This window comes from Talpa europaea (assembly GCF_964194135.1).
Source record: "Talpa europaea genome assembly, chromosome: 6".
Lineage (NCBI taxonomy): Eukaryota > Metazoa > Chordata > Mammalia > Eulipotyphla > Talpidae > Talpa > Talpa europaea.
This window is the reverse complement of record NC_140072.1, coordinates 40,481,589-40,498,360: the sequence shown is the minus strand read 5'-3', so window position 1 is coordinate 40,498,360 and position 16,772 is coordinate 40,481,589. Positions and strand designations below refer to the sequence as shown.

At 46.8% G+C, this 16,772-nt stretch overlaps 1 protein-coding gene across 1 annotated transcript in view; it reads left to right on the top strand.

The window, feature by feature from the left end:
* Nucleotides 1–13,724: 13,724 nt before the first annotated feature.
* CNNM4 (cyclin and CBS domain divalent metal cation transport mediator 4) overlaps nucleotides 13,725–16,772 on the top strand; it is a gene marked incomplete at its 5' end in the record, with an annotated part of 37,717 nt that continues 34,669 nt past the window's right edge. Inside the window, one exon of the mRNA XM_084235672.1 lies at nucleotides 13,725–15,126. Coding sequence (XP_084091798.1) covers nucleotides 13,725–15,126 — 1,402 coding nt within the window. The remainder of the gene's footprint in view (nucleotides 15,127–16,772) is intronic.

Below are 16,772 nucleotides of genomic sequence, written 5' to 3'. Positions count from 1 at the left end.
CAATAAAGACCCGCCCCCGTCGCCAAATCATTGGCCCATCGAACCACCTGCCTTGTGTTCCATTGGTTCTCGTCAAGCCCCCGCCCCCGCAGGTAAGCTCCTCTTCGATTGGCTGGCTTGTATCAGTTGTCTTGCCAACCCAGGGAAGGGGCGTGGCCGAGTGCCTGACCCTTTTTCTTTGCGTTTAGCCTGAGTTCCACTAGGCCTGCTGGGATATATAGGGATTTCTATGTTGTCTGCATTCTAGAGTGAATTTAAAGAAAAAAAGCAGGGCCTCCCTGGTGGCACAAGAGGTTAAGACATAGCACTATGAAGCTATCTGTCGGCACTGCAGCATAGGTTCGATCCCTGGCCAGGGAGTGACCACATAGCGCGGCAGACCTCTCCTGACTTGTCCGCTGCTCTCCTCAGCATTTCAGTCAGTCTGCCTGTTCTGCTTCCTGCTGTCTCTGGTGAATCCTCTTACCCCCTCCCCCCCCACACAGACCTCTGGCCTGTACCCCAGTTCTTGTATGCATAAATAAATAAATCTTGTTTTTTTTTTAAAAAAAAGCATTTCTTCCCGATCCACGCAAACCCTCTATCTTCTCAGTCATAATACCTTTTGACTGTGCAGAACTGTCAATCAGGATATCGAACTCAAAGGAGAAATAGGCAAACCCACAATTAAAATAGCTGAAAAATTATCAAATGTACGAGAGACTTAAACAACACTCTCAAGCAACTTGATCTGATGACATTTGTAGGAACTTCACCCAACACAGAGCAGAAGACAACATTGCCTTCAAGTGTAAATGAAGCATTTACTAAGATAATCTGAGCCAAAAAATCAAACCTCCACAAATTTAAAAGAACTGAAAGCACATGAAGATTGTTCTAACATAACAGAATTATGCTGGAAAATGATAGCAAATATTTCTCAAAAATTCCCAAATATTTGCAAATTAAACAACTCACTTCTAAATAATCCATGGGGGGGGGGGGGAGTAAGAGATTCTGGAGGGCTTCAGTGAGTCTTCTAAGAAACAATAGGGGCCTCCCCGGTGGCGCAGCAGTTGAGTGCTGGGTTGCGAAGCTTCAGTGAGTCTTCTAAGAAACAATAGGGGCCTCCCCGGTGGCGCAGCAGTTGAGTGCTGGGTTGCGAAGCTGCCCGCGGCCTCTGCGGCCCACCAGAGGAGGGTCCCACATGGCGCGCAGACCTCTCCTGCCGCCCGCTGCTCCCCCCAGCAGTGTACCTCGGTCCTTCTGCCTGCTCTGCTCTCCGCTCTGGCTCTGGTGAATTCTCTCACCCTCCCGCACTTCTGACTGTACTCAGTGCTTGTATAAATAAATAAATAAATAAATGAATAAATGAATAAATAAATAAATAAATAAATCTTAAAAAAAAAAAAAAAGAAACAATGGAGCATAATCCTCAAGCTGTGTGGTCCAGTAACATACCCAGGCCCAGAGCCAAAAACACATGACTGTCATTCCAACTTCCCTCCTTTTCTTCACCAATCCCACCACCCAATCAATAAATAATCAGGTCTTGATGATTTGATTCCTAATTAAACTTCAAAGCTATCACATCCTTTCTGTCCCTCCCTTTCTCTTTCTTGAAGCCCACAACAAACTGTACCCTAACTGGTGTTCTGGCTACCATCATCCACAGGGCCACATAAGTGATCTAAATAAACTATGTAACCATGCAGCTTCCTGAGTGTCAGGGTTAAGTGTCAATTTTGGGGCCTCCCTGGTGGCACAGCGGTTGAGTGCTGGGTTGTGAAGCTGCCCACAGCCTCCACAGCGCCGGTTCAATCCCCGGCTGCTCCCCTCAGCAGTGTACCTCAGTCCTTCTGCCCCACTTTGGTGAGTTCTCTCACCCTCCCGTGCTTCTGACTGTACCCAGTGTTTGTATAAATAAATAAATAAATAAATCTTTTTTTAAAAAAAGTGTCAATTTTGTAAGAGTGGTAAGTTTGCCGGCTTGTGGTAAACTGCCGGCTTGTAAGAGTGGTACCTGGAATGTGAATTCTATCATCATCATCATTATCATTTTCAGATTAACAGAGCCTTAATGTTTACCATTACCTGTGGGGAAAAGATTCAAGCCCCTTATCTTGGCACACAAAACCCTCTACCATTTGGACCTGGTCCTCTCTATCCTTATGCCAACAGCTCCCTTCATTCATCTGTGTGCTCCAGCTTCTCTCTCTTCCTCAGCCTACTTCCTCCTAGAGGCCTTGCCTGACTCCCTCAGGCCAAGGAGATTGCCTCACACTGAGCTCTTTCTGTGTGCCAAGTACATTTCTTACAAAACACTTGCCAGATCTGTGTCTGAGTCCTCCCAATGACTTAACCAAAGTATCCTCTTTCTTTTCTGAGTGTGTTTGTGTATATATATATCTATATGTTAATAAGAGAAACGAGAATATGAGCCTATTTTATAGAACATCAACTTTAAAAACTAAAGCTATCACAACCATTAATCTTTTACACACTCCACACAAGGCAGATGTTTGGTAACAAGACATTAGGAATTGCAATGAATCTACTCATGTCATGGCTTTAAAATTCTTCACAGTTCCCAATTACCATAGGATAAACTCCAAAGTCCTTAGTGTTGCATTCAAGGCCTTTTACAATCTGACTCAAATCAGGAGGCACACATGTCCAGTACAATGTGTGTCACTCTGAATTATGTAGCTCAATTAGCACATTATGTGTTTGTCTCCCTAGCAAGTTTGGGAGCTGCTGGCCTACAGGACGCAGATCTTACTCATTTCCTATTATAGGCCCCACCCCCTAACCCATCACGCAGCACCTGGTAAGAGTTCTAATTGTTTCTGAATAAAATTATGTCCGTTTGCATTTCTCTGTCAGCCAGAATTTTTTATTGTAGTAAAATAAAACATTTTAATCATCTTCAAGTATATAGTTCAGAGGCATTAAATATATTCACATTGTTGTATGACCTGTCAGGTGCATCTTTGATAAATTATCTCAGTAGATTTCTTACTGTAAAATTCATTAAGATGAAGAAATGGAGAATAAAGCAGAAAGGCATAAAGACAAAATGCACAGGACAATAAATCAAATTATTTTGTTCAGATTATTGCAATAGGGACAATGCTCATTAATGAAGAACATATCAAAGAAAAGGAATGAACCTGGGTTTTATAATGAAGAGTAAACAAGGGAGTCCTCAAGAGGAGGAATGGAGAAGGTATTATCTGAGTCATTGAAGAAGAGTGGAAGTGGGTCTTATCTTGGAATCTTCTAGAGCAGCATTAGTCCTTTGAGGTTAGTCATTTCTCAGAACTCCAAAAAGGATGAGAGAGACACAAAAAGGAGGGAATTTCTTGACCACAGATGCTTTCCAGAAGCACAGGGCTCAGGAAAATTTCAACACCGTCAATGTATGGAGGGGAGGTAGAGGGAAAGAGAAAAAGGAGTCATGTCCCCCTCCAGTACTGCCCCCACTCCATGTGTGTGCACCCACACAGGCACCCTCTGATAGCTGGATCAGATCTTGACCTCCCATTCCTTCAGCTCTCTAATATTCTTTTTCTTTTCTTTTTTTTTTAAAAAGATTTATTTATTTATGCATACAAGAACTAGGGTACAAGCAGATATGTGGGGGGCGGTAAGAGAATTCACCAGAGATAGAGTAGGGAACAGAACAGGCAGACTAAATGAAATGCACTGCTGAGGGGAGCAGCAGAAGAGGTCTGCTGCGCCATGTGGGTTTCTCCCTGGCTGGCCTGGGAGCAAACTCGTGCTGCAGAGGCTGTGGATTGCTTCATAGTGCAGTGCTTAACCCCTCGCGCCACCAGGGAGGCCCATAATATTCTTTTTCATCATGGAATCATCTGTCATGATAATTGTAGGGCAGGGGATATTCATGTACAATGTGATCTGTGCTTTCCAGCAGTTCTGGATGACTCTCACCTTCAAAGCCAAACAGGTACCTCTACTTAGGAGAACCTTGATGCCTGATGTCCCCTACTCCCATGACAAGACACTGTAAGGCAGTATCTTAGCCCTATCCTTTCATTTCCTTCCTTCAATTCACTTCTAAACCTTGCTATTCCCTTTAAATCTACCACCACCCCAAACCTAGGATTCAAAGCAGGACCTAACATCAGTTCTCCCAAAGCCAAGTAGATCATTCCTCCCTCCTCAGGGATCCACCTGGGCCTCAAGTTGGGTTCATCTTTAATTCTGACATCTCAGCTGACCAAGCCCCATCTTCCTGCACCCCAAGCTCTCCAAGCATATCCTGGAATAAAAAAGAGGACAGTAGCTCTAACACCATCTAGCCAAGTACTTTCCAGTGTCGATTTACAAATTCTGGTCCTCCAATAAGCCACAATTAAATAGTCTGGAGTGCCTTTGGCACACATAGATGCCTGAGTCCCACTTCCAGACACTTGATTCATAGATCTGAGGTAGGATCCAGGGATTTGATTTTGAAACTTTCCTTCCCTCCTGCCCCAGAGAATCTAATATGCAGCCCATTGCCAGAAATATAGACTTTTCACATCCAGTATCTCATTTCAACCTCACAATCACTTGGTGTGGTGGGCAAGGAGGCATTACTCAGCTTGAAAATCAGGGCATTTTGTACTCAGTTGATAGAATAAATTTCAAACAGACTAGAGTACCTGAATTTAGTGGTAAGATTTAGAGATTTGCTTTAAAATACTTGAGGTGGGTTGGGGTGGGGTTTGTGTGTGTGTGTGTGTGTGTGTGTGTGTGTGTTGAAGGGTGGGTAAGATAGCTGAAAAAGGTAGTAGGATGTTAGTAATTTCAAAGCTGGGTTATGGGTACATAGGAATTCCCTCAGGTTTTATGTGTGTTTGAGAGTTGCCATAATAAAAAGCTTTCAAGAATTTCCCTTGGAGATGATTAGGAAATGTGCTGGGTATGCATTTGTGGTGTTTTCTAAGTTTCCTCCAGGGAATGAAAACTGTAATTAACTATAATCTAGTAAAGTTCATTGTGATCCATCCTGTATAATGTTGTCATAACTAAAAACAAAGGAGTCTGCAATCTAGAAAAAGGACAGTGAAGGGAGGAAAATATTTCATTGTATCGACTCTGTCCAGGGAAAGGGTATCTGTAAGTAATCTGTGTTATTCACACATTGTAGATGCTTAAGAGTTCTCTGAGTCTACAAATCAAGGATTGCCTGTAGACATCCCAAGGCAGGCTGGTCACAGAGTTGGGGCATAACATTCTTCCAGGATTGCAGAGTGGGGGTTAGGGGGAGAGGCGAACTCAGACATATTCCAGTTGGAACAAAAACATCTCTGCTTTTTTGAGATGTAGCTCTATTATATGACCTTGGGTAAATTATGTAATCTCTCCAAGCTTCAATTCTCCATCTGTAAATTGATTGTGATGAAACCTATCACACTGGATAGATGAAATGAAAAAAATGAAAAAAATGTGTGAAGGATCATATGCACATTGTAGATGCTTAAGAGTTCTCTGAGTCTACAAATTATTATTTTTGGTAAACTTTGTTATGGCTTGCCTACTGTGTTCTGGGAAAGTGGGTTTGGTCCTTTTAGAAGAAAATACAGGTGTCAGAAGTAGGTTTATTTTTTTTAAAGATATATTTATTTATTTATGCATAGAAGAACTGGGGTGTAGGCTAGACAGGCAGGGGGTGAGAGGATTCACCAGAGACGGAGTGGGAGGCAGAACAGGCAGATTTACTGAAATACACTGCTAAGGGGCGCAGAGGGCAAGACAGGAAAGATCTGTTGCACCATATGTGGGTTAGCTCCCCGGCCAGGGATTGAACTCAGGACACAGCAGTGATAGTACTGAGACTTAATCTCTATGCCACCAGGGAGGCCCAAAGTAGGTTTATAAATGAATTAGAAGCCACTAGCTGATCTGAGGATATTGCTCAGGGATCTGGGATGCAGAGTGGAAGTGTGTAATATGCAAGTCCTGTCACTGGGGTTTATAAATAGGAGTTAACTAGACCAGAAGTCAGCCTGAGAATGATGGCTACTTCCAAAAGTCAGATTGAGGGTTGTTGGCTCTGGGGGAAAGCCAAGAAGTCAAAGTTAGACTAAACACTGATGGGTAAAAACTGAAAATTAGTGTGTAAGGAACCCAATTGCAAAACTATGGTTGTATTTCTTTAAATCATTTTCCACTTGGCATTTCTTTCAACAACTGGACCCACATATGACTGTTTTGTAATAAAGATTACTAGTTTTCTTTCATGAGGCTTTTACAGTGCCCCTTGGTTTCAACATTTCTCAATGAAAATGACAGCTTGAAATACATTGGTGGTAGACAGTTTGGGTTTTAATACTTGTCTCTGTTGACCTTGTCTGGTGGTAGGATCTTGGGCAAGTTATTTAATCTCTTTGGGACCTAATTTTTCTATCTATAAGAAGAGAATAATAGCAACACCTACCTCACATTGCCATAAATATTTAAATGAGGGAAGGAGTGGAAAGTTCGATACCTTGCACATAGTTAGCATTCTAAATATTTTTTATTTATTTGTATGTGTCTTTTCACATATATCAGCTTTAGCAAGAATTTTTCCTCCCATCCATTCATCCAACACACTGTCAACAATTAACCTTGCAAATTTTTAGTCTCCAGCACATCTCTTCTCCACTAACAACCTTCTGCCCCTCCCTAATTAGATTAAAAGTAAACTCTTCAGCTTGTAAGCCAATGTCAAACTTATACTATTAATTTAAAAGAAACTGGGGAACTTCTGGAAGGTTTTCATCAGAGGAGGTTTATAATCTAACTTATATTTTGGAATGGTCACTCTGGCTGCTGACTTGAGACTATACTGGGGGAGAGAAGGTAAAAGCAAGGAGACCAACAGAGGCTCCTTGGTACTCTAAAAGAGAAAAGACAGGGCCTAGGCCTGGGTGGTGGCAGCAGAAGTAGGACAAGCAACTAGATAGACTTAGATATATTTTCAAGGTACAGCCAGCAGAATTTGCTGATGACTCAGACAGAGACATAAGAGAAACAGAGAAATAAAGAATAATTCCAAGATTTTGGGCCATAGCAACTGGAAAAATACAATGGCCATAAATTGCTAGAAGGGAAATTGTTTTGAAGGGAGATACATGTTTTGAAGGAAAAGCCAAAACTTTAATTTGGCGATACTAAATTTATGTTTTGTTTGACTATCTAAGCAGAGAGAAGATCCTCTAACCCCAACCATTATCCTAGTAAGACTAAATTCCCAGGTTTTTGAGAGAAGTTATTGGCGGTCAGGGTGGGGGGAAGTTTAGCAAGTGATCAGTGTGCAAGTAGAGAGGACTTTCGCTCACCTCCTGTGATAGCCAACCTCCAATGGCCCCCAGTGATCTCTGCCACCTGTGATTCATGCCCTGTGCAGCCCTTTCCACAATGACTCTTTTGTTTTTTCCTTGTTAATATGGTATTATTTGTCTTCCCTGTCAAACTTGGAGCCAGTCACTTTCCCCCAGCTGCCTGGGGAGGTAGAGGGAAAGGTTCAGGGCAGACAAGACAGGGGAGAAAGAACTATAGGAGGTGGAAATGGCTCTTTCACATGGTGAAGAGGATGAGAAAAACAACCATCAGGCCAAAGAATCCTATGGCCTCTGAGAGGGTGAAGCTCACAAAAGTGTAGGAGAGGAGCTGCTGCTTCAGAGAAGGGATCCTGGTATAACTGGTGCTAAGGTTCCCAAACAGTTCCAATTCCAGGCCCAGAATTGGCTCCCCCCTTCTGTGGCATCCCCAGTTCCAGTGAATTTTGGCTGTGTTACTGGTCTTGGAAATGGTGCTGTTTGGGCAGCCTGTGGCAGGGAAACAGCGAGTTCTGAGGATGTGGGGCGGCCAAGTGGCTGAGACACTCATGCAACATTGTCTGGTTGTTTCAGCACCACAGCAGATTATGATCTACTCAGCAGCTGAAAGGTGCTGTCCACCAAGGAGGGGGTGAAGATGAACTTGGCATAGACATCCATTTTCAGGAGAGCTGCACCCTGTGCAGAGAGTAAATCTATTTTAGACAATCTGATCAATAACATATGAAAGAAGTGGTGGTATGTCCCTTCTCAGGTGAAGTCATAAAAGACATTGTGGCATTCATGAGGGTCTTTCTTTAGCTTGGGTCACTTACTCTGGGGAAAGTCAGCTATCATGTTGTAAGCAACCCATGACAAAGAACTGAGGCCTCCTGCCAAGTTGAGTAAACTTGGAAGTAGATCTTCCAGCCCCAGTCAAGCCTTCAGAGGACTGCAGTCCCATCTGACATCTTACCTTCAACTCATGAGAAGCTTAGCCAGAACCACCCAGGTAAAGTGCTTCCTAATTCCTGATCCACAGAAACTATGACATAATAAATGCTTATTGGTTTAAGACACTAATGTTCTGGAAGTAATTCGTTATGTAACAATGGATAGCTAAACATACCATTGAACATCAAATGAAGGGGGTGCCTGAAGAAAATTTGGGGACTTGTGCAATAAGGGGAGGAAGAGGGGAACGTGACTACAATTGATTAAAAGCCTTGATTGGAAAAAAAAATAAAACCCTGTCACTTTAAGTCCCCAATGAGTCAAGATCCCACAACCAACTCTTAATATAAATCTGTTCCTATAACCCTGTCCTCAGGGGGGCAGCTCATTGCAGCAGTTAAGATTTGGAGTCAACTGGTGAATTCTCTCACCCTCCCGCGCTTCTGACTGTACCCAGTGCTTGTATAAATAAATAAATAAATCTTTAAAAAAAAAAAAAAAGATTTGGAGTCAAAACATTTTGAACAATCTTAAAAGCCATTTTTGTGTGATGCCAAGCAGGTTTATTAAGCTTTATAAATTTCCTCATCTGTGAAAGGAGATAAATAATGAGGCCCCTTTCCTTATAGCGTAGGAGTGAAGCTGTACAGAAGTATTGTAGCCAGCAGGGAGAGGAGACATAGCAAGAGATAGCTTGAGGCATCTATAATCTCCATTTAGGAACCTTTCCCCTATGTAAAAGCCCAGTTCAGGCTCCTGATTGGCCCTTCGTGGTCTCTTGCCCTCCCTAGGTCTATTGTTGAGGCCTTTGATTATTCAGGCCTGGTCAGCTGTCCATCCCCACTAAAACGCATGGAAGTGGAGATGGCACAGGTCCACAGGTGATATGGAGGTGCCATTCCTTATAGAAGGGGACAGGGAGCAGGATAAATCAGAACAACAGGCACCAACCACATCTAATCTCACCTTTACCTTCCTCTGTAGGTTGCCCAGGAAAAATTATACATGAAAGAATTTAAACAAGGATAAAATTTGATTGTATGATCTGGTCCCCTCATGTTGAAGATAAAGACCCTAAGACCCAGCAAGATAACCTGGTTGCTGAAGGCCCAATAGGCATTTGGTGCCTTAGTGGATGTTGGGGACAAACCTGCTAAAATCTAGACAGCTGTGCATGAAGATCTCAAGGCTGTCTCCCTTTCTGGGAATGGCTAGGAGACAGTAAGATTCAGGAATTGAGAACTCACCTCACTTCAATGCCTGGGGTGATTTATTGCCACACATGGATTATGCCACACCCTGTGAGTGTGGGTGCTATTTATTTACATAGGGAACATTCTAACTCCCACCAATTCTTACAGGGAATTCCTTTGCGAAGAAGCTTCCCCCTCTCCCAGCTTGCCCAGCCTTTGTAACCTGAGCCCGTTTGTGCTGGCACTGCCTCCACCACCCTCTTCTCTCCCCGCACCCTGCAGATCCATGGGTTCAAGATGTGGTCTTGCCTAGTGCTCTGTGATCTCCCTTGTCAGCTTCCCTTCCTCCCCCAGCATCCTCTGCTCACTTTGTGCCTCTGCAGGAAAGATCAAGAAGATGGTGAGTAAAGTTGGAAGGAAAGACACAGTGGAGCTCAGGAAATTTGAGAGTGCACTCTAAAAATTCCAATTGCATCCTTTCCATCATCAGCCTAGTCACTGATTCTGTTTGTTGAGCTCTTACTATGGATGAGGCATCATCTCACTCAGAATTCAAGAATGTCTCAGAGGCCCCAGGCCACACAAAATCTGTGGCCAAACTAGCCCTGCATTGTGTCTCCAGAGCTGTGCCCACCACCCCAAGATGGGTGGGGAGGGCGTGGGCATCCTGACTCCCATGCTCCTGTCCCAAAGGAGAACAATGTGTCCCAGGTCACAGGAGCCTGTTAGCCTAGCCAGTGAATATACATGCTTCTCCACCTTTGCTCCTCTGGCAGCCAACTCCCTGTCAAAGGCACATCCTTTTATTCGCCTGGACCTGCAGATCTGATCTTTCCATCCCCTCCTATGTTTCCATTCCTCCTATGTCTGTCTCATGTAGAAATCCTGACTCCAGGCCCTTATCACCCCACTTGATAGGGTGACGTAAGTTGGGTTTGAGCCAAGGCAACAACCCAGCTTGTCCTGTTCCTCTGGGAGGGATAGTAGCCCCTTCTCAAGACAATTAAAGCCTGGATATAACCTGCATATGTTCAGGGTTATTACAGAGAACTGGTGAGCAGGGAATTGCATGTATTGCTGATGGCCTGAGCCACCCTGAAAGGATGCCCTACTGCTCCCCAACAGGTTCTGGTGTCCAAGGGCCCACAGCATCCCCTGGGGATCCAATGACAGGCCACAACAGGTTTTAGACAGTGAGCTCCACCTGCAGATGGGCAACTTCTCTGCCAAAGCCCATCTTGGAGACCCAGAGGTCGGAAAGGGCTAAGAATCCAGCCTGGGAGGATCGCAGCCTAGGGTGAAGAGCAGGAGATCCAGGGTTACTAATTCAGGAGCTAGATCATCTTTAGCCCTTACTGCCAGCACAATGCCAGGTACAAAAGAAAGGGCAATAAAACTTTAAGGCCATCTCCCTGCGCAGTACCAGAAAGGAGCAGGCTCAAGCACAGGAAACAGACCTGTTACCACAAGGACTAAAGCTTGAGAGACTCAAGGGACTAAACCTTGAAAGAAAAGTCCAAGGATGTGGTGAGTGGAGTGCTGTGAAGTGCTCGTCATATCAGAACTCCAAATTCCTGACTTACAAATGAAGGTGTGGGCTTCCACTCCGAGTTAGAGAACCGGTCTGCACCCCTAGAGGAGAGTGGTTTCTTGCTTCCATGTGACTTTCTGTGATTCTCACCACGGTGGGCTCCTAAGAATCACACATGCATTCAGACTTCCTGATTCCTCTTACTGATAGGCCTCCATCTCCACAGTGTTCTCACAACACTGTTGGAGAGGTTTTTTTCAACTCTGCAGATGTGGAATGGTTAAACACACTAATTAGGGATACCCACCTGGCAGTCAATGAACCTGGACTCCAGTGGGTCTCAAACATCTCTCCTAATGCTTTCCACATTATAGTGTATCATTTTTTACTATGGGGGCTCCTACCTTCTCTGTTAGATCACAGGGCAAACAGGAATTTCATTTTTTTTACTTTGTTGAATTTACTCACTTAATCTCAGATGTGAATATCATCACCGATAGATGAAATTAAATGAACTCAACAGAGACTGATTTTTCCCATCTGACCCTCACCACTTCTCCCACTTTTAACCTTGGTATCTCAAAGGTTTATTTTTTCCTTCCCATTGTTGGTTTCTGTCATTGGACCCAGTGCAGATGTAGATAGCTTCTGAGGACAGACAGTCCCTAAAAGGGCAAATTAAAAATAGTGTACTGGTCAATAATAGAACGGGAAAGTCTCTAAGTACCCTGGAGGGGACACTAATGCTAACACCAGCTGGAAGAGACCGGGTTGGCTGGGGAGAAGCCTCCCTGAGAGCTGGGCTCGCTCTGTGGAGATGCAGGTGGCTCTGCCTGGTCAGTGGGGTTGGGAGGGAACAGCCTAAAGGCTACCTCTGTTTTTGTTGTTTTGGCCAGAGCCCATCCTGAGGCTCCTGTTCCCTGAAAGCCTGGCCAGCTAGACCCTCACTGTGGAATATGAAGGGAGGCACCTCACCAGCAAGGGATAGGCTGGCTTAGTATGCAGCACATTCTACCCTGTGAAAGCTCCTTTCTTAAATCAGGCCTCTCTGCCATACCTCCTCCTATTACACCGCTTGACTGCTTTTCTCTGTTTAGACTCCTTCCGACTGCTATTGATTGCTGCTTTTATTGCCAAAGAGTATACAAAAATGAAAATAAACACAAGTGTTTGTGCAGGAGGAAAGTAAAACGGATTCTGTGTCTCCAGGGCTAGCAAAAAAACTTGTTCTGAGACCCAGTGGTCAACCAGGTATCTGCCTGGATCATCTCCTTAGTGTACCTTTACAATTGTGCTAAGGATATTTACAGGTCTCTCTCCTTCCCCCTAAAAGGGTGGCAGCTGAGGTCTTCCCCACACACCCTGAGTAGTACTGGATTCATAGTTGCCTACTGACAGTGAGATAGGGCAAACCAGGAAGCAATCAATCATTTCAGGGCTAGGCCTGGCACCACACCTCTCAGCTCATTTTCACACACAGCTGGCACATCTGTTCAGTCACCCCCACAATTTGGAGTTAGGGGTTTGGTACCGGAAGGGCAGGTAACAATAATAACAACAGCTATGTAGCCAAAGAAAATTCGGAGTTCAAGTTCAAGGCCTAGGTCAATTATTCCCACAAGATCAGTAAAATGATGCTGTATCATTCTTACACATAGACAACCCCCATTTTATAAATGAAGAAACTTGGGGCTAAGACATATTGCAACTAGTCTTACCAAAGTCACACAAGCCTGCCCTAAGATCATTATCTGGAAGTGTTATAGGACAGGGAGAGGGGCAGCCCAAACCCCGCAACCCTGGGTTTGGGCTGCCCCTCTCCCTGTCCTATAACAGAAGGACCCTGATTTGTGCTTAGGTGCAATTTCTTCATCTGTAACATGAAAATAATAACATGATCTCTTAGGGTGGTTAAGAAGATTAAAAAAAATTATGCTTACTTGTTTGTTGTCTGTTTTCTAGTCTGTAGACTGTAAATCAAGCGGGGCAGAGACTTTGGCTTATATGGTCAGAGTCTGGAGCACCTGCTGGGCACATAGTCAGTGCTCAATATTTGCTTCCTAAATGGAAAGACAGGAGATAAGCCCCTTTAATGACGTGCAGTGTATATCCTTAGCTTCCCAATTCCCCCACCACCCCAGGCAACCAAGGGCCTAAGGAAGCCTCTGGACTGTGGTTGGGGAACTTACTTCTGGCCTGGGGCCAAGGTCATCAAAAAGCCCCGGCCAGGCCCATCTCCTAAGCCCTCAGGTTCCCCTTTTCTTTGGCAAATCAGGAAAAGCTTTTGTCTGGAGCACCACGCTGTGCTGCTTCTGAGGTTCCAGATGAGATGGGCCACCAGCCTTGAGCTGCAGACTTTTGGGGACAGGGAATGTGCAGCCACGCGAGGCCCATCCGTGGATGCGGAACGGCGCCTCCCGGAGAGCAGGTGGGGCCCGAGGAGAGCGGTGCCCTCGCCCGAGCACCAGCGGTGGGAAAGGCCTGCGGAGCAGCGCCCTAGCAGGATGCCAGCGCCGCGCCACCTTAAGCGCCAGACCCCCTTAAGAACGCGCGCGGGAGCCGCGAGCCCGGGGGCGGGGCCTGACATGCAAATGAGGGGCGTGGGTCGACGGGGCGGGGCGGGCGGGGCGCTGCCTTGACGTCAGGCCCGCGGCCGGGGCAGTTGGCTCGGCGGCGGTGGAGCGGCAGGAGCGGCGGCGCGAGCAGGGCTGCGCGGCGGGGCGCGGGGAGCGGCGGCGGCCCTGCCGGAGCAACATGGCGCCGGTGGGCGGGGGCGGGCGCCAGGGCGGCGGGCCGGCCCGAGGGCGCCTCCTCCTGGCGGCGCTGGAGCTGCTGGTGTTGCTGTGGGCGCGGGGGGCCCGGGGCCAGGACGCCCCCCAGCTCGGGGCGATCCTGGGCATGAGGCTGGCGAGCTGCAACACATCGTGTGGGATGAACCCCGATGGCATCATCTACGTGTCCGAGGGCAGCACGGTGAACTTGAGGCTGTATGGCCAGAGTCTGGGCTCGTTCTCCAGCAACCTGATCTCCTTCACCGAGGTGGACGACTACGACACCGTCCACAACTCCACCGGTTGCCCCGAGCTCACCAAGGACCTGGTCGTCCAGCGACTGGTGAATGTGAGCCGCGGGAACACGTCCGGGATGCTGGTGGTGGTCACTAAGTTCCTTCGGAGGAGCGAGAACATGAAGCTGTATGCACTGTGCACTCGGGCTGGGGTGAAGGAGCCTTGGCAGAGGTGGACTGACAAGGACTCTCTGCTCTTCATGATAGAGGAGGGTAAGAAGTTGCTGCCCCTCTGGCTGCACATCCTCCTCATTATGGTGCTGCTGGTGCTGTCGGGCATATTTTCTGGCCTCAACCTGGGCCTGATGGCCCTGGACCCCATGGAGCTGCGAATTGTGCAGAACTGTGGCACGGAGAAGGAGAGGCGCTATGCCCGCAAGATTGAGCCCATCCGGCGCAAGGGCAACTACTTGCTCTGCTCACTGCTCCTGGGAAACGTGCTGGTCAACACCTCCCTCACCATCCTTCTAGACAACCTCATTGGGTCTGGACTTGTAGCGGTGGCCTCCTCCACCATCAGCATTGTCATCTTTGGGGAGATCGTACCTCAGGCCTTGTGCTCCCGACATGGGCTGGCTGTGGGTGCCAACACTATCGTTCTTACCAAATTCTTTATGCTAATCACCTTCCCCCTCAGTTTCCCCATCAGCAAGCTCCTGGACTTTGTTCTGGGCCAGGAGATTCGCACTGTTTACAATCGGGAGAAGCTGATGGAAATGTTGAAGGTGACAGAGCCCTATAATGACCTCGTGAAAGAGGAGTTAAATATGATCCAGGGTGCCCTGGAACTACGGACCAAAACGGTGGAGGACATCATGACCCAGCTCCAAGACTGCTTCATGATCCGCAGTGATGCCATCCTGGACTTCAACACTATGTCAGAGATTATGGAGAGCGGCTATACCCGCATCCCTGTGTTTGAAGATGAGCAGTCCAATATTGTAGATCTTCTCTATGTCAAAGACTTGGCCTTTGTGGATCCTGATGACTGCACCCCCCTCAAGACCATTACCCGCTTCTACAACCACCCCGTGCACTTTGTCTTCCACGACACCAAGTTGGATGCCATGCTGGAGGAGTTCAAGAAGGGTAAGGCCTGGTGTGTCTCCCCCAGTTCATTTCTTTTTGATGCCTCTCCCACTCTGCCTGTTTTGTGTCTGCTGATCATAGTGTTGTGTGCTCCTGACTTTGTGCCCCTACACCTATCACTTCCTATGCCTCTGAGGTGAACAGTATTTGGTGCAGCAAAAAACCCAGTTCTTAAGCTTTTGCTGTCTGCCAGGTACTGTGCTGTATACTTTAGATAAATCAAAGCAGAGTAAGACACGCTTGGTTCTCTTGGAGGAATAGAGCAAGGCCTCAGGGAACTAGAAGCAGGACTGAGTAAGGCAAATGCCCTCAAAGAGGTCAACACCAGGGCATGGAGATTAGAACTAGGAGCCTGCAGAACTGATAGGGGTGGCATGGACAAAGGACAGGGGAACTGGGAAAACCTTCACAAGGGAAGGGGCCTTTGGAGAGAGTCTTTACAAGGTAGGGAGACTTGGCACTTGCAGCAGAGGGAGCCCCCCCCAAGCAAAGAACCTGAATGGGGAGCAAAGGATGTGCTTTGTGGCCTAGTAGATGGTCCTTTTCAGCTGAGTGTAGGTTCTGTCAATCTGTGACTGGTGGTGCTGTGTTATTTGGGGACCTGTGGTATTAAGCCTGAAAATCAAGCTCAAGAGTTGGGTATCTTTGGAAGGTTTTGAGTAGGGTAATGATGTCACTGGAGCTCCTGACCCACAGAAGCCCAAATGGGAGGTCTATAGTTGACTCCCCACCCAGAACAATGCCAAGTACTGCTTTCAGCTATTCAGCAGAAACACGCAGATTAAGTTTTGGTTTATTGTTCTGTCTTTCCTGGGCGCCAAACATAAGCTTCCCTCCTGTGGTCTGCTAGGAATCTTCAGCTGGCCTTGCATTGCCCTGTGTTTTTTTCTCACATGGATTCTTGGCCAGTTCTCAGGTAGTTAGAGAGGCACTTGGAGGGTTTACTCACCAGCCTCAAAGCTCAGGGCACACACCCCTTTCCTTACTTCCAACAAAACTTTCCTCCCACCTCTGCCACTCTGAAGCCCTCAGTGGCAGTAAACAAGCCAATTATGGAGTAAAAACCCTCGTAGGCCAAAGGGAATGAGGAGGCAGAAAGGGAAGCTCTTTATAGAGGAATGGGGGAGGGGAGGGAGCTCATCCTAAACCCTGGGACTTTGCTTCGTTTCCTATAGGTAGAGCTCCTGCTGGCTAAGGCTTTTCAGGCCCACCCTGGGCTAGGAGTGACTTCTGAGCCCTATCTGGGAGCAAGTCCCCAGAACCTTGTCAGTCATTTCTGGAGCAGAGTGGAGGAGAGCCTGGAACTGGCTGGATCAGTGAGTGATGGAGTGGAATAGGGAGGAACTGGCATTGCCAGGTTTGGTCGGAAAAGATGCTCCGATCAGGGTGGGGGATTGGGACCCTCCCCTTTCCAATTTCACAGATTGAATTTTAGCATCAGAGCTGGGAGCATTTGAGTAACATGAGCCCGATTGGGAATAAGGCCGCCTCCTTGCAGAGGGACTGGAGGACACAGATGTCTGGTGCTGGTGGCCCAGTCTGGGGGGCACCCTGTTTTTCTCAAGTACTCAAGCCTGGGACAGAAGAGCATTGAGGATCTGTGACCCCTCTCCCCACCACCCTGCAGCCTCTGGGCTCTGAGTACT